This window comes from Buteo buteo, chromosome 8 (assembly GCF_964188355.1).
Source record: "Buteo buteo chromosome 8, bButBut1.hap1.1, whole genome shotgun sequence".
In the NCBI taxonomy this organism is placed as follows: Eukaryota; Metazoa; Chordata; class Aves; order Accipitriformes; family Accipitridae; genus Buteo; species Buteo buteo.
Genome location: NC_134178.1, coordinates 46,543,851 through 46,567,787, shown reverse-complemented (window position 1 = coordinate 46,567,787; position 23,937 = coordinate 46,543,851). Strand labels below are relative to the sequence as shown.

General features: G+C 51.8%; 2 protein-coding genes and 2 long non-coding RNA genes across 8 annotated transcripts; 1 reads left to right on the top strand and 3 right to left on the bottom strand.

Moving 5' to 3' along the window:
* Nucleotides 1-2,952: 2,952 nt before the first annotated feature.
* Nucleotides 2,953-7,178, bottom strand: PTMS (parathymosin). Its single transcript, XM_075034557.1, has 5 exons — nucleotides 6,495-7,178; nucleotides 5,604-5,675; nucleotides 4,751-4,832; nucleotides 4,528-4,592; nucleotides 2,953-3,925 (listed from the first exon to the last, which is right to left on the bottom strand). Exons 1-5 carry the CDS (start codon nucleotides 6,540-6,542, stop codon nucleotides 3,875-3,877), a joined length of 318 nt encoding a protein of 105 aa, XP_074890658.1. The 5' UTR covers nucleotides 6,543-7,178; the 3' UTR covers nucleotides 2,953-3,874.
* Nucleotides 7,179-10,477: 3,299 nt separating this feature from the next.
* LOC142033939 (uncharacterized) lies at nucleotides 10,478-13,325 on the bottom strand. Of its 2 annotated transcripts, XR_012651409.1 has the most exons (3): nucleotides 12,657-13,325; nucleotides 11,925-12,004; nucleotides 10,478-11,698 (listed from the first exon to the last, which is right to left on the bottom strand). It is a non-coding gene; the product is annotated as an uncharacterized LOC142033939 (long non-coding RNA). The 2 variants fall into 2 exon arrangements; XR_012651410.1 differs by lacking the exons at nucleotides 10,478-11,698; nucleotides 11,925-12,004 and adding an exon at nucleotides 12,032-12,437.
* On the top strand, nucleotides 11,693-21,088 carry MLF2 (myeloid leukemia factor 2). 4 transcript variants are annotated; one of them, XM_075034553.1, is made up of 9 exons: nucleotides 11,693-11,711; nucleotides 14,374-14,447; nucleotides 16,426-16,552; nucleotides 16,999-17,034; nucleotides 18,528-18,581; nucleotides 19,007-19,132; nucleotides 19,486-19,645; nucleotides 19,734-19,974; nucleotides 20,502-21,088. In XM_075034553.1, the coding sequence occupies exons 2-8, from the start codon at nucleotides 14,398-14,400 to the stop codon at nucleotides 19,910-19,912; spliced, it is 732 nt and encodes a 243-aa protein (XP_074890654.1). In that variant the 5' UTR covers nucleotides 11,693-11,711; nucleotides 14,374-14,397; the 3' UTR covers nucleotides 19,913-19,974; nucleotides 20,502-21,088. The 4 variants fall into 4 exon arrangements, with proteins under 4 accessions (XP_074890654.1, XP_074890657.1, XP_074890656.1 ...); XM_075034556.1 differs by lacking the exon at nucleotides 11,693-11,711 and adding an exon at nucleotides 13,524-13,660; XM_075034555.1 differs by lacking the exon at nucleotides 11,693-11,711 and adding an exon at nucleotides 14,013-14,149.
* A 945-nt stretch (nucleotides 21,089-22,033) lies between these two features.
* LOC142033940 (uncharacterized) lies at nucleotides 22,034-23,721 on the bottom strand. The gene is made up of 3 exons (XR_012651411.1): nucleotides 23,065-23,721; nucleotides 22,435-22,543; nucleotides 22,034-22,263 (listed from the first exon to the last, which is right to left on the bottom strand). It is a non-coding gene; the product is annotated as an uncharacterized LOC142033940 (long non-coding RNA).
* Nucleotides 23,722-23,937: the final 216 nt, after the last annotated feature.

Below are 23,937 nucleotides of genomic sequence, written 5' to 3'. Positions count from 1 at the left end.
CGTCTGCGTTTGCTTTTCTAAACCACAGAAAAGGGCCGTCAGAAGCAGAAATTGTCGCTCTAGAGGGAATTCCAGCGCAGCCTGCAAGAGCATGACTGTGCTACCTCCACAAGACTCTCAAAGCAAGCAGCCCCGGAGCAGGATGAGAAAGAAGGAAATCTCCGGTGCTACTCAGTTGACAGGACCAGAGCTGCTAGAAGCTTGGAGCAGGTGCCATCGGAAGCAAGGAAGGGATCACGAGCACCAGAAATGTTGCTTAGGAAGGGCCTCCTGACACCAAAACCTCGCCCAGGTGGAACCACTGAGGACTTTGCTGCGTGCTTATTGCAACCTAAGGTCTGGTCTACAGTCACGCTTGACCCCGTGGTAAGCCCTGATGAAAAGACAGTTGGGTTCAGCCGGTATGCACTTCTGTGCAGACAGTCTCTTGCAGCTTCATGCCAGCATGCACTGACTTCTAGTGTAGCTCTTAGCAGAACTGGTAGCGTTCGGGGAGTTCTGCCCCCAGCTGATGAGGTTAACAGATGGTCACAGGAATCGAATTAGATGAGCGGAGAATTAGCACAGAGCCAAGGTGAATAGGGCCCCTGAATGGTATCATTACTTCTGAGGAATCACCGGTGAAGATGGGCTTTGTTCTTACCTTGATGATACCAGCACAACACCATTGATCTCACTGTGGAAGAAGAATTAGACTGAATGATAAAAAGCATCTTCAAGTTTGGATGCAAATCAAGCACACAGGCAGGCTTGAGATGAACTGCAGTGCAGAAAGCTGTATCCTCAACTTTTTCTGGAAATCTATGCAACTTCTTGCTGTGATCGCCTTGTCAGCTAAAATACCACCAGATACAGCACGGATCTTTGCAGGTCTAAGGAAAAGGAAGAAACCGTGCGGTTTCCCATTATTTTATCTGTAGCCCTCAACTCAAGTCAGTGATGGTGTCCTGCAGGTCACCAAGATGAAAAAATACCAAAGCACATATTCTTCTAACTGTTTCTGCATCTGTAGCTGTATCTTCTAACTACGCATAGATGATGACAAGGTTGTTCAATAAATCTGAGTAAGACAGAAGAACTAGTAGAAGCTGTGGAGTGAAGGGGTCCATAGAGACATGGGGAACCTGGCTGGCAGCCCTTTGTCACTTCTTTCTGTCCTGCAGCGTTTCGCTCAGAGGAGATGAGGGATGGCTGCTCACTTTGCTAGTGCTGGCCTAACGATCGGGTGCTGCCTCACCTCCTTCTGGACGACCGGCTGGATAGAGCCAGAGGTACTGGCGTTGCATCCACACAGAAAGCAGAGATGGCATTATCTCATTGGCAAGTACATTCTCCACTACACACGGTCAGGCACTGCTGCAGTGGTGGGGATGAAGTGTGAAAACCGTAGTCACCCTCTGCAGAGATTGTATCATCCGCTAAGAACTTATCTTCGGTACCGAACAGTAAAAGATGACTGGTCAGCAGAAAGTTTGGGGGAGTCCTGAGGACTTGTTCCAGTGTGAAAGTATCTTGAACAGAGACTAGAATCCATCGTTTTTCAAAACAGAGCAATAGTAGGAATACAAAATTGCAGAAGCGCGGCTAGAAGATAGGTGCAGGTTGAAGCAGCGCGTTGATCGCACTGCCCAAGGCGGGCAGGAGCAGGGGAAGGCGCTGCAACTCAGTCCTGGGCAGCAGCTCCCTGCTTTTGAAACGCCGGTCACGGGGGGACGGCACCCTAACCGGCCGTGGCTCCAGCTGCCAAGGGAGCTCCGCGGAGCGGGACGGCGCCGCGGCGAACGCGGCAGAGAGGGCACGGCTGCAACGACCGTGCTGCAAAGGACCCCGAAGGCAGAGCCCAGCGCGCGGCTCCAGCTGGAGACGGGGATGTCCCAGGACCTGTTTGAACCAGGCCCATCGCCGCTGGAGGAGAAGGACCCAAATCCCCTCCTTGACACTGAGATGGAAAGGAGTGAAGGGGCCGGGGCAGGAGCACCAGGGCTGTGGTGGCCCTTGGACCGAGATGGGTCCAGACCCAGGAGAGGGTCCACCAGAAAATGGGTGCTGGGGCAGCGGTGCACCCGCACCCTGCAGTGCGGTGAGATCCCACCGGGCAGGCACGTTCCCCCAGAGACCTCCATAGGTGGGAAGGGGCTTGGCAGCAGCTGTGTCCTTTGCACTACGCTCGTGTCCCTCTGCGCCCCGGGGCCGGTCCTGCAGCCAAACAGAGACATTTGGAGAAAATGACAGTCGACGCTTTGCCCCTCCAGAGACAAGCAACTGTTGGCGCTCCCGGTATCCGATCTCTTGCTGCAGTCGGACAAGCACAAAGCCACTGATGCTCAGACAAAAGTTGGTATTATTTACAGCTCCCAGTCTCGGTGGCTCATTGCGCAATTGCCAAAGTACGAGTTTAAAAAGGAAGAAACGCTAACAGCAGCTTTCAAGGTCTGCAAAGATAAAAAAAGACAAATGCTTGACAGGTCTCTCCCAGGCAGCTGGTGGGACAAAGAACTGAAGCTCTCGCCTCTTAAAACGCTTCCCCATTGCTGCGACTGATGCTGCGCGGCCGTGCCTGGAGCCGGCCAGGGCAGGGAGCCCATAGGGCAGCGCACGGTTAGAGCAGCACTTGGCTGCGTCTCGCCGCCGCGTCTCAGGTTCCCTCTCTGAACCTCCGTCATCTGGTGCCGAGGCCCCTTTTCGGTTTCGAGGGCTTCACGACAGCCCCGGAGCTTTACGTTGCGTTTGTGCCATGCCCTCGCCTGGCAGAGGGAACAGGACCCAGGCACCCCGGTCTGCAGCACGCAGGGGACATTCGAATAACTAAGAAAGACAGGTCTTTTGACTAACTTAGGGTTCCCCTCTCTAGCCGCTGCCGGTCAAGCCACCCCGTCTTTCCGCAAACTAACTTCTACCGACCCGATCGGAACATAACCTAAGATGTACAGACACAACCGTCCACACAAGCTGTTTGAAATATTTTTAAACGCTTTTATTTACAGTGCTAGTTGAAAACAATATATATATTTATATCTATCATCCTCGTGATGTCTGTGCCATAGAAAATGCCGTGGCTATATTGCCTTTAATTTACAAAAATGGTCACCAGAAAATCTGAAGGGGAAAAAATGGAAATCAAAGTTTGGTCCCCAATTGTTTCTCTCTTGGTTTGTTTTTAAAAAAGCCTCCAAATTAAAAAAATACGCAGTTCAGATGAAGTTTGTATATAAAAACAACCCTTCTGAAAAATTCATGAGGGCCAGCTTGCTGTCATGTAAACTTGACCAAAAAAAAAAAGAAAGCTTAAAATAAATTCTGTCTCCGTATGTGGCTTAATAGAACCATTATTTGCTTGTAATATTCTTTTTCTTCGTCTCTCGGGGTTCAGTGGGAAAGCAGATGAGAGGAGGCCTAGGACTGGAAAACGCACCATGAGATCTGTGCCCGCAGCCTCCTGAACTCAGGGAGGACAATCTGACAGCAGGTCTGGGGAGCAGAAGCTGTCAAGAATCTCAGTCGTACTAGTGACAAAAAAAGGAGGGCGAGTGAAAAGGGAAGGAGAGGTGCTTGCCGTGTGAGAAGCCTGGCACACGGGCCTGGCAAGTTTACATACTGGGCCCCAGGAAACGATGAGATTCTGGAGGGAGGAGGATCATTTGTAAGTGGGGCACAGCTGAAGGGATGTGGGGGACTGGAACAATTTCAGCTGGGGAATGTCACAGATGGGCTAGGTCTTCGGGTGAGGAGGAAACTGCTGTCTTCCCTGTTTGAGAGCATTTCTAATCTTTCCTCATCTGAGATTGTGTGAAGCCAGAGGCTAACGGACAGTGCAAGCACAGGCTGGAATGGAGGAGGAGAGATGGACGGAACAGAGGAGATGGGAGGGGAGGACTCAAGCTGAAGAACCGTTTTCTGTCTTCTGTCTCTTTGGATCCACTTCATCCTACGTAGGACAGAGAGAGGAAAAAAAAAGGAGTTACCATCAGTCACCACACCGAGGCACGTCATTTCTCCACAAAATTCTTACTGCTGCTCCTTCCTCCATATGGAAATCTGTTTGGCCCGCCCTAAATCCACTCCTCTTTAAAGCACCCTTGAGTGCCTGACACAACTGTTCTGTTGACGCTCACGGTTAAGATGGGGACAGCTCCATTTGGAGGGATACCCGCGCTGTTACTTTTGGAAGGTCTAAGAAGCCCAGGCTCACATCGCTTCAGACACACCCCAAAATCCACCCTTGCAAGTCCATCTGCTGGCCTGAAGCCCAGAAGTCACAGGTGTTTGAGGGGTCATCGCCCAGCACAACCTCAAGCACCTTGAATCTCAAACACCCAGCACCGTGACTGCTAGTGGAAGGACCGGGATCCTACAAGGAGTCTACAGGGGTTCATTATCCCCTTGCCACATCAGATTGGTTTACCCATCTGCTGCTGAAGCAATGAGACCCGAGGCCAATTTGAGATGCTCAGCAGCGGCATCCACATGGATTTGATCAGCAGGTAACCTAGTTCCTTCTCGCTGCCAGTACTCTCACACTATACTCACCTCTTCCTCCTCTGCAGATCGTTTTTCTGCATGACCATCCTGCTCTTGCCCATTCTCGTCTCCTTCTAAGCACAAGCAAGAGAGGAAATTGCAGATTAATTAAAGTAGCATTTAAGGGAATGTCATCTCACAGTCAGAGGGCTCAGAGAAGGAATCTCCCTCCATGATCTTCTGTTACCCGCAGCCTGATTCCCCCCACCCTGCCTATACCAATTATTCCTACCTTCATCCTCATCACCACCTTCTTCTTCATCCACATCATCAGGATTCTCTTCCTCATCCTCTTCAGCTCCATTTTCCTCATCCTGAATGAAAGAAATTGGGCAGAGCAGAAATGGGCATCAGGATGACATTTCCATATGCTCTTTGCTGCAAGTGCAAGACCAATCTCCACGGCCCCAGCCACTTCAGGCTCCAGTCTCAGATGTGCAGCGAGTGACCTCTGCACTGTTACTCAGACACCATTCTTCCCACCATCCCAGCTGAAACCCTCCTCCCAACCGGCCTTCTTTACAAACCCAATCCTTCCAGTCCCTCCCCACCAATATGACCCCCCTTGACTTCCACAAGCTTACATCCCGACAAGCTGCTGCCATCCCATCCCAACAATCAGAACATCTCTCTGGTTACAGGCTAATGACTTAGCCTATGCTTGTAGTACATCTGCTTCCAGATCCCTTCTGACCTTCATCTGTCTGTGCACTTCGTCACTGCTCCTCCCCCCCACCTTCTTCAACTTATACCCCTGACGGACCTCAGGATACTTCAGTGGGCGCAGGACCACATCTCCTGTGCCATCTTCTCCTAACTCCTACTTGATCTTGTCTCCATTCCCTTCTTTGAGCTTTTTTCTTCTCGCTGGGCCATGCTGACTACGCCAAGTCCTTCAAGGCTCATTCTCCACAATTATCCTATAGCTCGCTCTTCATTTGCCCCTCTCCTTTATGAGCTCCCTCGGCCTGCCCTCTTTCTTCATCTTCCGTATTCCCTTCGTATTCATTACCCAAAGCGAGCCAGGCTAACCACCTCTTATAAAACCCTCCCTGACGCCTCTAAATCCCTCAGAAGGGCCTCACCTCTACTACCTCCTTCTTCTTTTCTTTGTGGACTGTTTTCTCCTCAATTTTTTCCTTCTTTTCTTTCATTTCCTACACACGAGATGAGAAAAAACCATTCCGGTGGTCAGCGGCAAGAAAATAAAAAAGACGGGGATGCTTAAACAAAGAGGGTTTAGAGGAAATGCAGAGTTAACGGTGAGGAGAGAAAACGTATTAGGCGTTAAATCTGCCCGCCCTGACAAAGGGAAAAAAAGCAACGAAACCGCGTCAGAGCTACTTTTAGACCGCGCGCATGTGGAAACCAGAAGTACGGAAGAGTTTTAATGGTGGGGTGTGTTTTTTTGTTTTTTTTTTTTTTTAAGAACCTTGTCCGTAAGATCGAGGCGTTTCCGGCCCTTCCACCCCTCCCCCCCCCCTCCGCGGGACCCGCGCTTTGTGTCCAACACAACTTTCCGCCCACCTCGGCCCCCCCCGTCGCCGTTAAACCGTCTCCCCTTAAACGGTTCTGCCGCCCTCCCGCCCTGACGGGAGACCCGCCGGCGCGATTCCCGCCCTTTCCCCCCCCCCCCGCGAGCCGAGCCGAGCAGAGCCGAGTCCAGCCGAGCAAAGCCGAGCAGAGCCGAGTCGACCCGAGCCCGGCGCGCGGGCCGCCCGGCCAATGGGGGGGGAGGCGGGGAGCGGGGCGGGGGGCGCTCGCGCCCCCCGCCCCGCCCCCCGCCTCCCCCCCCATTGGCCGGGCGGCCCGGGCGGGCGCGCGCGCTCCCCCCGCCGGCCGGGTACCTCAGACGCGCGCCCCAGCCGTGAGGCGATCGGTGCCCCTCACACCCCCCCCTCGCCCCGCCGTTCCCTGTCAGGAACGGGGCGTCTGTGGCGAAAGGAGGGGATAGGCGGCGGCGGAGGGTGCCTCACCTTAGCGCTGAGCTCCGCCGGTACCTCCTCGACGCGTTTTTCCGACATCCCGGGTAGCGAAGGGAAGAGGCCGGTGCGAGGGAGCCCCGCGGGAAAGAAGAGTGAGGAGCCGGGGTGGAAGGGTTGAGTGTTGAAGCGGCGGGAGCGCAAAGTCCCGGCGATGCGGAGGCGGCGGATTCCCGCCCCGGGGCCAAAGTACCAGGGTCTCCCGCGGTGGGGGGATACGCCGGGGAAGGGGATTTATACACCGCCCGGTGACGAGGGAAGGAGGGACCTGGGGAGGGAGGGGAGAGGGACGGGAGGCGGAGGAGGAGGAGGGAGGGGAGAGGGACGGGCCGCGCCGCGGGGAGCGCGGCCGCCAGAACAATGCGCGCTCGGAGCTTCACAAGAGCCGGCGGCCGCCCCGGGGGCTCACCGCAACCCCCCGCGAAGGTGCCGCCCGGCCCGTCGAGGCCAGGCGGGGGCGCGAAGGACGAAATCCCCGCTCCCTTCTTCCCGCCGAACCGCTAGGCAGCGGTACCAGGCGCTACCTGGGGGTGAGGGGGAGGAGGAACCGAGCCCCTCTGCCCCGCCGCCCCTGCAGCACGGCCGGGCGGAGGAGTGAGGGGTGGGAAGCCGCCCCTTCCCGGAGGAACCCGGGGATGGGCGAGGAGCGGTGCTTACGGGGCCGTGTGGGAGGGCAGGGCTGGCGACGGCCGGGCTCACGCGGCCTCCTGCCTGGAATTTTCCACTCCAGCTGCCCGCCCGCCCGCCCGCTGGAAGCGCTCCCGGCGGCGGGGCTGCTGCTCCCGCTCCCGCCCCGCGGCCCTCCCTCCCTCTCTCTCTCTCTCTCTCTCTCCCCCCCCCGGGAGCCCGCCGCGTTGGGGGCGGGGCGAAGGCTGACTTTTCCCGCGCTCTAGGCGGAGGGAAGAGGGCGGGGCCCGGCTCCTGCGCGCGTCGGCGAGGCGGCGGGGAGGGTTAAGAGAGCGCATCCCCGTTCCCCATATAAGGAGGGACTAATGGGTGGGCGCCCGATTGGGCTATTCAAATGAGCCGTCCGCCTGGCAACAGGTTTCCTATTGGCTGCCGGGGGTAAGCCGGCTGGCGGGGGGTGTGGGGGGGGGTTGCAGGGACGGTTGCTGCAGTGAGGCGGGAGGGGCCGCTGGCACGTGGGGCGGTGGGGCGGGCGAGGGTGTGAGGCGGTGGTGGGCCGCGCCGCGGCCTGTGGGGCTCTGCTGGGTTCGGCCTCCCCTTCTGTGGGTGTTCCCTTTTTGGGGGGTCCTGGCTGGCGTCCGGGGTGGTTTGTGAGGAGAGGGGCCTGAAGCAGACTGTTTTGAAGCAGCCAGGCAGCGTGGGGTGCAGGCATCGCCTGCCTCCGGCACTTAAAGCGGGGAGGCCTAGGTGGCGTGAGCGGGGCCGTGCCTTAGTCTCAGCCCTGTGTGCTACTCTGCGGTAGCACGGCAGGTGTTAGGGCCGGGGCACCGGTGAGCTCACCCCTCCCCGGCGCTGCCGTGGTGGCCTGCTGATGCTCTTTGGTGAGGGCAGCTCAAACTGCCCACTGCCGGTTTGGCCTCCTGGCTCTGGTGGTGAGCGGTGGCTCGGCCAGGCAGCTTAGGGCGTGCAATACTGACGCCTGCCGCCTGCCTGGGAAACCGGGCCCTTCCCGGCCCCCGCCAGCTGCGGAGGCGTTGGCGGTTGCCTCTGGGCAGGGGGGGAGCCCGCTGAGAAGGGTCACCGCCCAGCTCTTGAGTCTCCTTTTAAGCACAAGTCCTTTCTGCAGAACGGCAGGTTGTGTCTTGCAGCCGCGGGGATTTGTTGCTAACTAAACAGATGTTCCTATAGCCGCGCTTCAGACAATTGTTTATCAGCTTGAGCAGACCGGGATGACTAAATTCCCTTTACCTTTCCCAGAAGATTTATGTTGTCCCACTCTTAGTCACAGGCACGCACAAAAAATCTGCATGCATTTGCAAGCCTACATACAAAACTAAGCATGCACATGAGTACATATGGATGTACACGTGTACACAGCCATTCTCACAGGTACAAGGCAAGGTTATTAAGCCATCTGGTTGGAAAATGTGTTTAGGCACACAAGCCCTTCTTGTCCTTCTGATGCAAACTCAGTAAGCCACTGTGCAAAGTCAGGATTTAAAACTGGTGCTCTTGAGTTTAATGGAATGTGTTTCAGTTTGAGCATTTAATAGAAAAAGCAATTGGTACTTGCGGAACAGGGAGGGTGATAAGTACGTATCTCCTGAAGGAAAGTATGAAAGAGATTGGATAAATTGTAATCTGTGACAGGGAGGTAGGAAGTCCCCACCTTGTCATCCCGTCTCCCCTGCAGCTACGGCTGTTTCTCTCATGATCTAAATCTATGTTCTTCCTAGCTACACACAGTGCATAGTGCCTGCCCCAAAGAAATTGTCATGTAACCCAGACACACAGATCTAGGCTAGTACCGAAATAACAAATCATGAAAATGCATGCATTAATTATTTTTTTTCCCCTACTGTTTCACAAAGCCCCTCTGGCCAATTTCTCAGGTCTAGTTGCTATCAGTGGTCAAGTACCCCTTTTTTTAATCCCTCTCTTCTGCAAGAGGAAAATCTTAATTTCTGGAGCTACACCCAAAATTATGAGCCAAAAACATCTATAAAGTGGCCAGATGTTGTTCCTCTCTGCTTCTGCTTGTCAGGAGATGCGTGGCTCGTGGCTTTGCTGTTCTCTTCACCAATCCGGGTTTTTTATCCTTTTTCCTTCAGACACTCAACTACTGAAAATGCAAAACTACACCAACACGCATCCCCTGGCAGAGACATTTTCACGTTAATGCCCAAACAGGCTTTGACACAACATCCTAGAGGGGAGAAAGCAAGGATTGTATTCAGCGATGTCGCTGTGCCCAACGCGCCTTCTTGACACAGACAGCGCACCCACAGATGCAAATAGACAAACACCTGTTTGTGTGAGGGAAGTGTGTTTCCAGCAACCTGTAGGATGGGGCCGTTTGGTCAGCTCTGCAAACTGGTGTGCCGCCTGTGACCTCTCCCTTCCACCCCAGCACTTGCAGTGTGCAGCCTCACGTTTTCCCTTCCACGCTCCCCACCATATCCTCTTTGCAATTGTTAATCTCATCTGTTGCTTCTCAACTTTTGCCTCCTACCTGTGTTCTTGGCAGCATTCTTCCTGTGGTCCACACCCTGGCTTCTCTTTGCGACATCCTTTATGCCAGCCACAAAATTCATCTCGTGCCCCCCCCGGCCTTTTTCCACCTGTCCCATTTTGCCCTGCATGCCTGTATCAACTATATTTTTCCCCTTAAATCTGATGTGAAACTCTTCGTCGTGCCTTCTGACATGCCCATTTCTGCATCCCAACTCTTCTTGCCCTTCAGATCTTGATGGTGAGATTCTCTTGCCTTCTAGTGTGCAGCTGCTTTGCTCAAGCCCCAAGGGCATCCCTTAACTGTCTCACTTAACTCTTCCCTGTGTCTTCTGCTCCTCCATCTGATTTGTGCCACTCTGCATTTTGTCTGCCAGATCAATTTGCAACTTTTCTCTTCTTCCCTCTCCCATCTGTGTTTTCCCCTTCATTGCAAATGTGAGTATACTCATTGTGCGGTCTGCGGATGCGAGTCCCTTTTCAGTATGTTCTGTAATCTTTGCCTCAAGTTGCTTTGCTAACTCAGCAGAATATATTCCATCCTTTTCGGAGTCTTAATGGCCTCCGAAAGACAAAAATGAGGGAGGTGCAGAAGTTACATGATATATCGTTGTTTGGGAACGTAGACAGACACTATGCCTGCCTGTCTGCAGCCCCAACAACAACATGAATGTAATTTTCTCGGTACAAAAAGTTACATTTTTTGTGCTATACCCTGTTTATGCTTTGTGTTTATGCAGGTGTGTGCATGTGTTTGGATGCAGTACCTACCTATTTGTGTACAGTGGTGATATTTTCTCTCTGTTACATGCATTCACTTTTGTAAGTATAGGAAGTACGGTACTTCTCTACTGAGGCATGTGTTAAGCTTGCATGTGCATGTCTTCATTCGTGACCGTGTGCTTGCATATGTGTCTGGGCTTTCACGCATGGCATGTTTTTTTCTGTTTCTAGCACATGAAGGATGCATGCACCTAGAAGCAAATATTTATGTGTTTTGTTTTAATACCTTGCTAGTCTTGTCACTGTATTCTGTTGTGGGGTGACAAGACTTTTTGTTTATTTTGAAGGCTGAAGTAACTATGAGCCATTTTCTGAGCAAAAGCAAAACACAATACTGGTTATTTCAAGAATTTTATTTTGTGAACTAACTCATAAGTGGTTCCGAAACTCTTCCAAACTGTTTGCTGAACAACAAAAGAGCGGAAGGTTGTGTATTTGCATTAACTTTTCTTAGATTTACATAAATTCAGACACAGAGAGTATCTGTCCTTTCACTTACAGTGAAACTAGCAAAATCTCAATGTGCGGAGGGCATGTGTTTGAATGCGTTTATGTATTTAATCCACACTGTTCATCTTTCTGCCCTGTGTCCATTAAAAATCCAGGCAGATAATCAGTTTTCTTCTTCTTTCATGATGCTGTATCCTGAAGTCAAGAGGAAGTACCCAAGAATTCAACCACCAGCCAACTTTGCATAGGGAAATGGCTTCCTGAGAGGCAACACATTTAAATAAGCACTGCGGAGGGCTGGGAAGCAGGGTAGGTAACGTGACGAGAGGAAGCAAGAGGAGTAGAAGGGAGTGACGAGGGGTGACACAGCCTGTCAGAAGACCAGAAAGGGGAGGGAGGTTTTCAATCGTGATTTTTGTGAACCTCTCTTTGCTAACACAGCACAGATGGAGGTCGTGGTTCTCAGTCACAGCATGACAGACACAATCTTAACACGAGCAAAATATTCTGAAAGTAATCGCTGCCGTGCAACACAAGCTGCAGCCACCACAAGCTGGCTCTAGCATCCCAAATACGAATTGTCACGTTTGAGGATCAAATCAGAGCTGTCCTTCACTCAGGGTGCCCTTCATCTGAGGTCAGAGTTAGTTGTTGGGTGAGGATTACGTAAGAGGCACAGATGAAGGGAACCAATGAGGAAATGGCTGTGGGTAGCTCTGACTTCTGATAACGAGGATTTCTTTGTCTTAGAGGCGTCCACAGGGGCCCTGGAACATTTGGACGCATTAAGAAGCTGTTTCTCTCTCGTTGGCCAAAATGATCGGTCCCTGGAAGCAGCAGGTAACAAGGCATGATTTTTCAGTGTACTGTTTATTTACCTTCACCACGTGATACTCAGTTTGCTTTTAAAATGCTTCCACCGTGGCTGCCCCTTTGGCCGACGGTGCCGCTGGGGGGGGAGGCTGCCTGGCAGCAGCTGGCGGTAGGCGGGAGAAGGTGGAGTTGATGGCAGCGGGTGCCATTCACCCCTCTTCCATTTTGCCCTTTGCTTACCTCCTCCTGGCTGCCTGCTGAGCTCCTTCATCCTCCCCTTCCCCTCACATCCCCCACCGCCTCCAGCACAACCTGGGCAGCTTAAAAAAAAAAAGGAAATGGAGAGACGTAGTTAACAGCTTTTATTTGTGACGAAAACAGAAGCAGCCTAAATAGAGAGTGGGAGAGGAGCAAGATGGGAGTCTTGCTTCTCATTCATGCCCCCACGTGCTTCATTATTCTAACGCAGCAAATGGCCATCCCCTTGGTGCACGTTAGACATAGCGTGGCGAGAAACCTCTCCTATAAACAGTGCTTTAAGGCAGCTTCTGCATTCCTCGGAACTGTGGGCTTGTCCGTGTTCCAGAAAAAGGTTGTGTTTCCAATTCCTCCTTCCAGGGTTTCACCCAGCATTTGCCACCAGCACGATTCTTTGCAAGCTAGATTCCCTTGTGATTTGCTGAGCTGGCAATACCACTGGTAACGTGCTCTTTGGTAACGTAGGTTCATCAGGTGTAAGGACTGCCTGTAAGGCTACAGAAATACCCAGTGAGACTCTGAGCCTCAGCCTCCAGTCTCATAAAGTCAACCCTTTGGGTCGCAGGCCACCTGCAGAGGAGAAGCATTAGGGACAGAAACAGGATCTGCAAAGCAGTACTTGTTCCAGACTCTGTTCTATTCCTTCCCTATCTCTGTGTTTGGAAGGCAGCAATGCCTGACTTGAGTATTTGGAAAAAACTGAGGGAGTCTTACCATCTCTAGGACATTTCAGGAGTGGGAGGATCACTGGCATCTGGGGGACAGCAAGTCATTTTATCCCAGATCTGGGGAAAAAAAGAAAAAGAGATGCTTACGTTCTTGCCCAAGAAGCTCTTTACCTGCCTTGGAATCCTGCCACTCGAGGTCAACTCCACTCAAACATCAGGAGACCCTCGGAGCAAAAGGAAAACACACTGATCAGGAAAGGCTTTCCAGACCGGAGGTCTCTGAAGGATGATTCAGGGTTGCAGAAGCGGCAGAGAGGCTGAGGCGGTGTCAGCAGAGGCTCTGTATGAACTCCCGTGCTCACAGACCAGCTCTGAGCTGGTGACAGGAGCGTGTTTCAGCAGCTCACCCACGAACAGCCTCCCTAAGGAGCACTGCCCGAGCGGTTTGTCGCTGCTTTGCCCGCGCCCTGCCCGTGGGATCCGTCTCCACCCCGTGATCCTGCACCATGGTGCTATCCACAGCTTCCCTGTCGTTGTGGACATGAGTTTCATCCTCCGAAGAATGCCACGTACTGAATACGGGGGGGACATCTGAAGAGCCTTCTCCGTACACCCAGACACGGGCCTCCACTTAGAGGTCTTCTGTTCTTTCTGGACACCGAGCAGTTTTGAGACCCGCTATAGCAAGCACTGCTGCCAAGTCCCCTACTCATCCCACCACATAAAGCATGCCACCGGGTCGTTTTCCTCCGTCAGACTCCGAAATCCAAGGACGTGGCTCCTGCCACAACTCAGGAGTTGCGATTTCTCAACCACATCTTGCAACCTGCTCCTTCCAGTCCTCTGGCCACGGGTTTCGCCTGGCTCCCGCACGCAGCGGGCAGGATGCGACGGTCGACAAAAACATCCCTGAGGAAGCGTGCCCCTGGTCTCGGGCTGGAGTGACTCAGTCCGCTCTCTTCCAGCCGGCGGTACCCGAAGGCAACCGGCGCTCCCCGGGGACGGCGACGGAGCCGGTCACCCCACGGATGGGTGGTGTAGGTGCACCGGGTACGATTCCCGGCAGCTTCCCCCCGGGGCAGCGACGACCCGCAACCCGGTTTAACAAAGCACCCTTCCCCGTTTAATAGCTGCCCGTACGCCGTTCCGTGCTCTCTCGGTTACGCCGGCGCGGGTGGCGTTCGCTGCGCCCCGCCGCTCCCCGCACCGACCGGGGCCGGTGGCGGCCGCGGTCCGGTCTGGCGGCCCCCGCCGCGGGGGTGTCGGCAGGGGGCGCTCTGCCCAGCCGCCCTTCCCGGCTGTAGGGGCGCGCGCGGTGACGTCGGCGAGGGGCGGGGCTCCCCCGTTTCCTCCCTCGGTAAGCACCTCCTCGCCCGGACCGGTCGCGCATGCGCGGAGCGAGCCGGCTGGCGCGGGCGGGGCGGCGGGGACGAGCGCGGTCCCAGGCCGCGATGGGAGCGGAGGCGTGATCGGTCCGCAGGCCTCCTCCTGCCGCCGAAGGAAGGGGAAGGGGCTGCGCCCGCCGCTCGGCACCCTCCGGCAGGCAGGGGAAGGGGCCTGGGACCGGGACCGGGAGGGCCGCGACGGGGGAGGGGGGGGCGGGGGGAGTCGCGGCCTATGGCGCGGCGGGGGGGAGCGCTGCCATCACCTGCCCGGGATGGGGGCGATGCGGAGGGAGGGAGGGATGGCGGCAGGTTCCGCTGCTCGCCCCCTCGCCGCCCTCGGCCTGGGTTGCGCTCACTCCCCCCCTCTCCCCTCCGCAGAGGCCGCCCCCGACCGAGGGAAGCATGTTCCGGCTGATGAGGGATGGCGAGCCGGAGGACCCCATGTTTGCTATGTGAGTCGAGCTGGGCATCCTCCCGGGGGGTGGCTGGGGGGACACAGATCATCCCCTGGGGGAAGGGGGGGGCTACCCTCCCGTCCGAATAGGCGGGCAAAGGGCCTTCTGGGCTGCGGGAAATAGCGCAACGCAGCTGTCTGGAGAAAAATAACAAACATTCCCTTCAGGGGCAGCGCAGGGAATAACCTGGTTCGCGTCGGTCTGATTTCTGCAATACTAGAGCATGGTGTTGGAGGAAAGCATAATTAAATAAAGTAGGCCAGAAAGCATTGCAACTGTCTGAGGAAGAGAGAGCTGGAATACCTGATCTTTTTCGTTGCGTAAGGATTTTTTTTTTTTTCCTTATGCAAAGTAGGATTTCAGTTCAGATAGATGATATATACTGTTCCGTCCAGTGTTTGTTGCTGTGCTGCACAGGAAATCATTAATGGAGCTGGAGAAGACTGCTAAAGCAGTTGTCAAGTTGCAAGGAAATGAGTAAAGAGAAGGCAACAAGTAGTTTTGAAATACGAGTCTTGAAATCTAGCAAAGGCCCCAAGAAGTCTTCCTGGGATTCCTTTTACTGAATGTTTTTGTTTCTGTCCACAGTCCAGAAATTGGATGCTATTGATAAATTTTGGCAGTGAAGCTATGTTGGCAGTCCTTGCCAAAGCAGATAAGGGATAGACTGTAATACAGTAAGAATTTGATTATGTTAAGCACGGCACTACTAGAAATTTGGTGGAATTAATTTACGTAGAAGAATAAAGTCAAGTTTTTCCTTACAAAATTGGTAATAAGCAAGAACTTTATCAGCTGTAAACAGATTAGCAGGAGAGGAGACCTTGATGTCCCACTTAGTCACAGAATGACTTGTGTTCTCATTGATGTGGCGGGTACGAGTCTAGCTTTTATTACGGGAAGCATTTCCAGTAGAGACAGAAAAGTATTGGTTTGTAGTAGGTGCTTTTGTGATCTCAGAATTATTCTGTGCTGCTGAGGTTATTCAGGCTCAGGAGGGATAAGTGCAGACTATAAGATGTGCCGAAAAATGCTATGGTATTTCCCAGACTTTTTGTACTGTGGCTGCTGTGTCTTGTGACCGTTTGTCCTTATTCTCCTTTTTTCTCTCCTTGCTCCTCCAGCATGTGTGAATGCGTACAGCCCTCAAAGTGGAGGCTGCAAAAGAAGGAAAGAAAGGAAAACCAGTTAGGGACCCCAGTTATTGTTCCCTTTCCCTCTCAGATCTGCAAAAGCTGTATGTGGTTTCAGCGTCTTGACAGGTGTACACGTACCATTGTAGGAAAACAGCAGCTGAAGATTACTTGGGGCGAAGGGTTGTCACACAGTGTCAGGCCATACAGTTCATTCTGGAGGCTTCAGTCTTGCATTTGAGTGTGTTTGTGCACGGGTACGTGGAGGGGCGAGAGGACGGTATCTAGGATCGCATGCTCTCTGATGCCATTAAGTGTAGTCCTCTCTTTGCAGCTGGGAGGGTCTTTGAGGACCTCCTTGCAAAACAAAGAACTGCTCTTCTAGAAGGGTTTGATTGTTTTGCAGAGCTGTTAATGTTAAGGGTTTTGATGGCACAAGAGGAAATGAGTATGAAATGATGAGGGTACATGGACAGCAGATCTGAGAAGTGGCTTTCATCTGTTAGAGCAGTGAGGCTCTGGAACAGCCTTGGCCGTGCTTGGCCCTAAAGCATTAGTGGGAGCAGAACATCAAACTACTTCTGAGCAGACATCACTTAGTGCCTGAGAGGGATTCTGTGGTGTAGTACCTTCTATTACAAGAACTCAGATGGGATCCAGAGGTCCCTTCCAGCCCCAAGGATCATCATAAGCAACACTGAGTTCTTGGCATTCTGGATTTTCAGCTTGGAAAGGAATGTACAGTTACATAAGAGAAACTCACAGTCAGAATGGGTGGATTATGTGGGGCTTTGTCTTCTGTCATTCTTTCCTCACCATTGTTCTCTCAACCTTTCTGAAAGGGACCCTTTTGCCATCCACCGGCAGCACATGAACCGCATGCTTTCTGGAAGTTTCGGGTTCGGCCCACTCCTTGGCATCACTGATGGGACCACACCTGGGGCGCGCCAGGCTGGCCGTAGGATGCAGGTAAGAGGGGCTGAGTACAGGATAGGATTTCTTAAACTGCCTTGATAGCTTTTGTCTTGCACCATTACTGGGTTGGGCATGCCCCTTGCCTTCACACAGATGGTGGGTGCAGATTTAATCACTAAAACAGTGGTGGTCTTGTCCTTTTCTTTACTCCACCTGCAAATTGAACGCAACTGCATTCAAGGTTGAATGGGCGGAGGGGAAGAAATACGTGTTATTTCTCAAGGGCATAAATCAATATAACTGGGAGAAACTTAGGAGCATCACCTTCTGTCTGGTTCGTTTTGAACCACCATGAGTCTGTGGGACACTTTCTTGATCTGTTTGTTGGGCCTGAGTGTTCTCAGTTCTGTTTCTGGGAAGGATGAGGGTATTCTGAGGAGGATCTAGTGTTTGGCTGTTGCAAGGTCATTCTCTGTTCTGTTTTTCTGTTGTCCTGGCAGGCAGGAGCTGTTTCACCCTTTGGGATGCTTGGCATGGTAAGTTCTCTGTTTGTCTGGGTCAAATTAGAGGCTTTCCAAGTAGTGGCTCCATACAGATATTCATCAGCGTTCTGTGCAGTCGGTGCTAAAATGTAGCCATCTGTGAGCAAGACCATCTATCCTAATGGGTAGTGAGGGTGGGAAGGTGTGAAGAGACCAGAATGAGCACTAGATTTATAGTAAACGGAATACGGAAGAGGGCATTGAACTGGAACTGGAGGCAGCTGGTTTCTCTTGGACCTCTCTCATTGCTATATGACTTCAGGCCTTTCCCTTGTTTCCCCTCTAATGTTCTAATCTAGTCTGTGGGCTGTTTAGAGGAGAGAGGGGGGGAGGTTGTATTTGCAGCTTGACCAGAGAAGAGCTCTAAAGCTCTTGCAGCACAATATTTCATAGGACTTGGGACAGTTAATACCCGGGAAGAGCAGATAGTCTCTTAATAACCTCATATGTCTGAAAAGAAGCTGCGGATCTGTTTGGAGGTAATGGAGGAATGGTGACGGCGTGAGGAAAAGACTTGGACATCAGTAGGCAGAAGTTATTATTCAACCTCCTTTGCCAGTGGTGGCGAATGGAGGAGCCAACAGAATATACTTTAAGTGAACAGGACTGGAATGAGAATGGCTGTGTGTATGTGAGAAACACTGTGCTTGGAGCATGCTGATCTCCGTCATCTACTAAAATAATGCAGTGGAAATAGGTTATTCCAGATCCAGCAACTTTAGCTGCCTTGCTTTGCAGGATTGCCTCAGTGAGAGAGACTAAGTGTCCTGGAATTGTTGTAGCTCAGGGAAGGATTAAGAATACAAACAGATAGACTTCAAAGGATAATAATGCTGCGGGAGTACTGCTGTGCTGGAAATGAGAACAAGAGGCTACTCAAGGAAACAAAAAAATCAGCAAGTTTAAACTGACATAGTAATTTTGTTTACATATTGCACAATTAACCTGTGGGACTTGCTGGCCCAGTATATTACTGCAGCCTTAGGTTTACAAGATTAAAAAGTCAGGTGTTTGTAGGGAAAATAAGAAAACTTGTTATTATGTTAGAAAGAATACAATCAATGGAAACTTCCTTGTAGTTTAAATTAAGACTTGACAGTGGTGAGGTGAAAACATCATCGCGGACTGCTGTCTTATGGTTAAGATCACTGTTGGTGCACATCCTGAGATTTCTTCTCTGAGCTTTGCTGAGTGCCCGGACTTGCAAACCCCAGTGCATCGGGAGTCAGGCCCAAACTAAAAGAACAACCTTTGCTGCATCCAGAGATCTGGAGAGCCAGAACACGGTGGCAATGCAGCCTGAGAGAATAGAGAGAATGGCAACCCCAAATTCTGGTTTTTTCCTGCACTACTGAACGAAAGGGAAAAGGAACAAGGCTTTTCTTCTTGGGCAGCGTTTTTTTTGTCCCTTGCAGATAGTTTGTTGTTCTTTCCTCCTGTATCTTTCCAAACTGACTATTTTTGTGTTCTCTTTTGCTTTTTATCAGGCAGGTGGCTTTATAGATATGTTTGGGATGATGAACGACATGATTGGAAACATGGTAAGAACCCTCCATAAACCAGTCTGTATTGAGGGGAGTCCTGAGGGTGCTTCTGCCATCCCCTCTATCGTCTCCCACTTTATTGTGCTCTTTTGGTATGGGCTGTGCTCAGGCTGCCGAGGCGGCTGAGGCTGTGAGCCTTGCTTCACGACCAGGATTCGGTGATAGAGAGCTTGTTCCTCAGGTGTACCCTCTGAGGGCAGGGAGGAGAGATGGGTGAGGAAGGAAGTGTGGGGGTAGACTTGTTTAGCAAGAAACAAGAATTAATTTAACAGGAAGATGTATTCTCCAGAAAGATGGACCCATGGGGATTATATTCTTCCTATTGTAATTTCTTCCTACTTAGTTGTATAGAGAGAGAATTAACTGCCATCTCTCCTTCCCTCCCATTCCTTCTTTATACCATTCCCCTTTTCTTCTTGCAGGAGCACATGACAAGTGGTGCTAACTGCCAGACATTTACCTCCTCAACTGTCATCTCCTATTCCAACCTGGGTGACGGGCCCAAAGTCTATCAAGAGACCTCGGAGATGCGTTCAGCACCTGGCGGGGTAAGGAGGAGACTGCAGTGCGTCTTCCCAGCACGAGGCTGCTGGTTTTGCTGTGGGTGGATAGACTTCGTTTGGTGGCTCAGTGCTGGCCACCCACAGCACTTCTGCTTTGCAGTCAGTTGCGGTTCGAGGAGCGCGTTGTGACTCACTGAACCATGCTGAGGGCCACTGGGAGGGGATGGGAAGTGCTGGCAGGGGGAAATCCATTTTTCCCTCTTCATTATGTTGCGTCTGACATCCTGGGAGTGGTGGCAGTGCAACATGACTGAACTACTGCAGGCAAGAATCGGAGTGCCTTATGGGGCTGGGAGAATGAATTAAAACGTTGATCCTACACGGGAATCTGCCCTCAGATCCGTGAGACTAGACGGACCGTAAGGGACTCGGACAGTGGCTTGGAACAAATGTCGATTGGACACCACATCAGGGAGCGGGCCCACATCATGCAGCGGTCCCGGAACCATCGCACGGGGGACCAGGAGGAGAGGCAGGACTACATCAACATGGATGAGAGTGAGTACTGCCCGTGTCCTCCTCCCAGCAAACCCCGGTGCTGCTTCCCCACCTCCTCCCCGTCTGAGCTTGTTCTTTCCTTACACAGGCGATGCAGCCGCATTCGATGACGAGTGGAGGCGAGAGACGTCCCGTTTCCGACCGCAGCGGGGCCTGGATTACCGACGTCATGAAGGCAGCAGCGGCCGGCGGGCTGAAGGGACTCGTCTTGCGATCCAGGGCCCTGAGGATTCTCCCTCCAGACAGTCCCGTCGGTATGACTGGTGAACCCAGAGCAGACCTTGTGGGGGGTGCAGCGTGGCCACCCCCAAATCTACCTACACGCTCTTGTAAGTCTTAACAGGTTTTTTTCCTCATCTTTCACTGCGCGGTTGCCTCTTAGCCACGTGATTTTTTTTTTTCATTGCCCCAGTCTTGTATTATTTTGAAGTGTCGGTTGGAAATGGGTTTTCCCACTTAATCTAGAGAGCAGGGGAGGATGTGAATTTTGAGAAAATACTGTTCTGAAGGGGAAGGTGGAAGCTGCTTAAGTTAGTTTTGTCATCAACAAAGAAGTGTGGTGTCAGCCTTAACTGCTGGTTGAGATGGTATGAAATGATGTGGGATTGCAATCTGTAGAGTGTTTATACTGTCACTGTATAGAACTTAGAGACCATTTGCTGTCAATCCTGGTGTCTGCTCTCCTGTGTTTTGAATAGGGTTCACTAGGATGCAATCTAGTGCTTGAAAAAGGACTTTTTTCCTTTTTTTCGATGTCTAGACATCAGGTTTAAACATGCCTCTATCTGTCTTCTGTGCTGCTTTCTAGTCACTGCTTACTCTTTTTATGTATGTTCTCTGTTTCCCTTCTGCCCAGGTACAGACGGTGAAACTCTGAAGCCCCTTCAAAGCACCACTTGGACCCTCCTCAAATTTAGTATTAACCTCCCTCCCACTTAAGAATTGAAACAAAGCAACTAATCTTCTGCATTGCTCTTTTTTGCCCCATTTGGGTGCTGCAGTGGGGCGTGGGGAATCTCACTGACATGCAAGGAACGCATTAATTGCCCATTCCCTTTCTGCTCTCCCTTGGTTCTGTTCTTTCTGCCAGTAGTGGTGGGCGTGAGGAGCTGCCACCTTGCCTCTTCCATCCTTTCCACTCTTTCTGTGCTGGGTTGGGCTGGTTCTGAAGTTTGTGTTTAGTCCCCTGGGAAAGAAAGATGAGGGAATTCTGCTAGAACCCCGTGTCGGTCCCCTCACCGGGACAGAGGCTTCGATTCCCCTCCTGCTCCTTGGTGCAGCTATGGAGAAGCAGAAGGATGTGTGCGTTAGAGAAGGGAGGAGCAGAACAAAAGCTGGATCAGCCTGTGGGCCCCCCTGACCCCTCTTCAATCAGCTCCCCCACTTTTTTAATTTGTGAAACTTGTAACTAGATGTTTACTGAATAAAGAAACAAACTGTAAAGGATTGTTGGATCAGTCTTTACCTTCAGCTGACCTAATTGTGCCTGCTGTGGAATTAAGTAACCTCTTTCATACCCTTGGGAAGGTGCTCAGGAGAAACTTGGTGTTTAATTCTAAGGCTTTGTTTTCTTACAGGAAATAGCCTTATAGCCTTCCCATATAGTTACAAAGTGAGATAATGCTTAACATGGAAATTGTGAAAGAAGACCCCAGAACCCACCGTTTGCAAAAATACCCTTTAATTGCTGTAGTTTTACTGTGCACTCAAGGGAGATTGGTTGGTCTTTCTTGCTGCCTGGTCATCTGTGCAGCCCTGAATTGGGCCTCTGGGGTTCCTGCACCGCCAGGGAACGTTTCCATTATTTTCTTATTATTTCTCTGCAACTGAGGCCAATGTTGTTGAGAATGACCTTAACTTCTTCAGTATTAGGTGAAACTTGAGAGGCATTAGGAGTACAGGACAGGGAAGATCTGGGTTCTTGGGCTGGTTTCCTGGTCCGGCACGCACCCTTACGTAAACCTTTTCATTAACTTGTTCAGAACAGAAGGCAGGAAATTGAAGCATGACTTACACCTGGAAGTGGTGTGCCAGGATCTTGCCGTGTTGTACGTATGGGCCCTAACAGAGGGACAGAGACCTTGCTGAGGACTATCTTGCCCTGAAAAAAAGGATGCAGAATCCAGCCCTGGAAAGCTTAGGGCAGAGTTTGCATGTGTTCCACCCTTCAAGGAAGCGCAGGGCAGAGCCTTAGCTGATGGCAGGCTCTGTCACCACTTCCCCGTGCTGTTTTGTCACATAGCAAACCCCAGTAGAGGTCCTGGTCTTCAGGTGATGGCTCCTCAGTTGGAGAGGTCTCCCCAGCATCTGGGAGAGTGAAGGGAGGGACCTCGGTTGAGGCGATGAAGAGAGCAAGGCTGAAGGAGGAGCTACACAGAAAAAAGCAGGGCTTGGGAGAGGTTTAGTGGAAGATGAGTCCTCTTGGCGTTGCCAGACTTTGAAAGAAGGAACCGGAACAATGGCAGCCCTCATGTCAGTGGTGGTCTTGAGCTGGTCTGAGAGGTGGGACGTGGTGTTTTGATCCAGCGAAGAACCAGCTGAGCTCAAAAAGGTGCTTACAGCATCGAGAGGGTGGTGGTAACCAGCTGCGAAGTCCTGGCTGTGCTTTAAGGCAATGTCTGAGAAAGAAAACAGGGAGATAGGGGCATGGTGGTGGTGGGGATTAACTTTGACCTTTAAGATGTGAGGATCCATTCCTTTTTGGGCATGGAATTCCTCATCTTGATCTAATCCCTAATCCTTTTATCTGGATTCAGCTTCTGCACCCTGTTGGGTGCCATCCTGCTTACAGATCTGGGAGCGTTGGGTGCTCGTGCACTCTGGCCCAGGGGGTGCAATCTACCCAGCTGCTGTTTCCAAGATCTTGGCCTTCTCCAGGCGTGACAAGGCTCTGGTGGTCTAGGGAAATGGAAAAGAGGTTCAGTTAGAGGAGGGCCTTGTGTTAAGGCTAGGAAGCAGAGACAGGAGCCCAAAAGAGAGTTCTAGAGATTCCAAACCAAAAAACAAGTATGGGAAGTGTATTGGGAGGGTCTCCCCTTTGCTAGTCCTGAGGCTGAGATGGTGTGTTAACCTCTGACTTCAGAGAGCAGGAGGGTTTTTTTCCCCAAAGAAGGGAACCTCCCTTGGCTCCTCCAGGCCTGGGAGGCCGATCTTCACCTGCTGCTCAGGGTTCTGCTGAAGGAGCCTTCTCAGCTGCTCCAGGCTCCGGGCACGACGGTGCTTTTTGGTCAGTGGCTTGAGGGACTTTAAAGAAGAGGAGAGAATGTGAAGGCAAGGAGAGGGAGGGCAGATCTGTACCCCAGCGGGAGTAAGATGCACTGCCACCGGTGCCTTTTGCTGAGCAATTGCGAGTTGTGCTGGGCAGGGTGGGGGGGGCTCTCCCTTTCACCGATACCCTGGTTTGACAAAAATTCACTTACTGATCGCTGACAGAGGTTATTAATCCAATGGCAGAGCATGCAGAGAATTGCATGGAGGCCACAAAAAGGTACGTGTGCACAACCAGTGCTTTACTCCTCTTCTTCTGTCTTTAGACAAGCTGTGAGAAGCTCCAAGTTGTAAGCAGGTGTCCGAGTCTGTACGTGCAGCACTGCTCTAATTGAGCTGCCTGAAAACAAGAACACCTGCGCAATGAGAAAGCCCACCTCTGTTACCCACCACCCTGACTTCGGCATTTAGACCACACCTACATCTGGTTAATTTTTTTCCCATTACAGTTCCAAGTGAAATGGTTTCCTGTTAAAAGTAGACCACCTGCTGTATGGGGGCAAGGGGAAGGCCTGGGATGAGTCTCTTATGTTTCTGAGATGTCTGTGACAGCTCTTCCAGCAGGATGGAGAAAGACAAGGTTGGATGTTCCCAACATGAAAGTCAAACGGCGTTCGTTTAAGATGCGCAGGGCGTGGTTCCAAGTCGTCCTTATCCATCCGATGGAGACAAAATCCATTCTCACTCCTTTTCCCACAGCTGTCACCTTCAGATGGGACTAGTTGAAGCACCAAAGCAATGCAGTTCAGTGGTACTTCGGCATCTTGCTAAGGCGTAAGTAGAGCATCTGGAGTGAGACGCAGGGAGCTGCCGTGCTTGAAAGGGGGGGTGAGGAAGGGGAGGTGGGCAGAATGAGGTGGAGAGAGGCTGGAAACACTGGTGGAAAGACAGATGATAGAACCTCAGATGAGAGCGCATTGGCTACACATGAATAGAAACGTAAGGGGGTTTGTTTGCTATATATTCAGTTTTCCATATTCGAAAATTTATCATGAAAGTAAGAGCCATTAGAGCTAGTGGGAACT

What these genes read in the sequence shown, in the direction of transcription:
- PTMS (XM_075034557.1), bottom strand. Translation starts at nt 6,542, where the DNA reads ATGTCGGAAAAACGCGTCGAGGAGGTACCGGCGGAGCTCAGCGCTAAG. An exon ending in AGAAGAAGGAGGTAGTAGAG is followed by an intron (nt 4,833 to 5,603) that starts GTGAGGCCCTTC and finishes TCTTTCATTCAG; the next exon opens with GATGAGGAAAATGGAGCTGA. An exon ending in AGGTGGTGATGAGGATGAAG is followed by an intron (nt 4,593 to 4,750) that starts GTAGGAATAATT and finishes GCTTGTGCTTAG; the next exon opens with AAGGAGACGAGAATGGGCAA.
- MLF2 (XM_075034553.1), top strand. Translation starts at nt 14,398, where the DNA reads ATGTTCCGGCTGATGAGGGATGGCGAGCCGGAGGACCCCATGTTTGCT. An exon ending in CCTTTGGGATGCTTGGCATG is followed by an intron (nt 17,035 to 18,527) that starts GTAAGTTCTCTG and finishes GCTTTTTATCAG; the next exon opens with GCAGGTGGCTTTATAGATAT. An exon ending in ACGACATGATTGGAAACATG is followed by an intron (nt 18,582 to 19,006) that starts GTAAGAACCCTC and finishes TTCTTCTTGCAG; the next exon opens with GAGCACATGACAAGTGGTGC.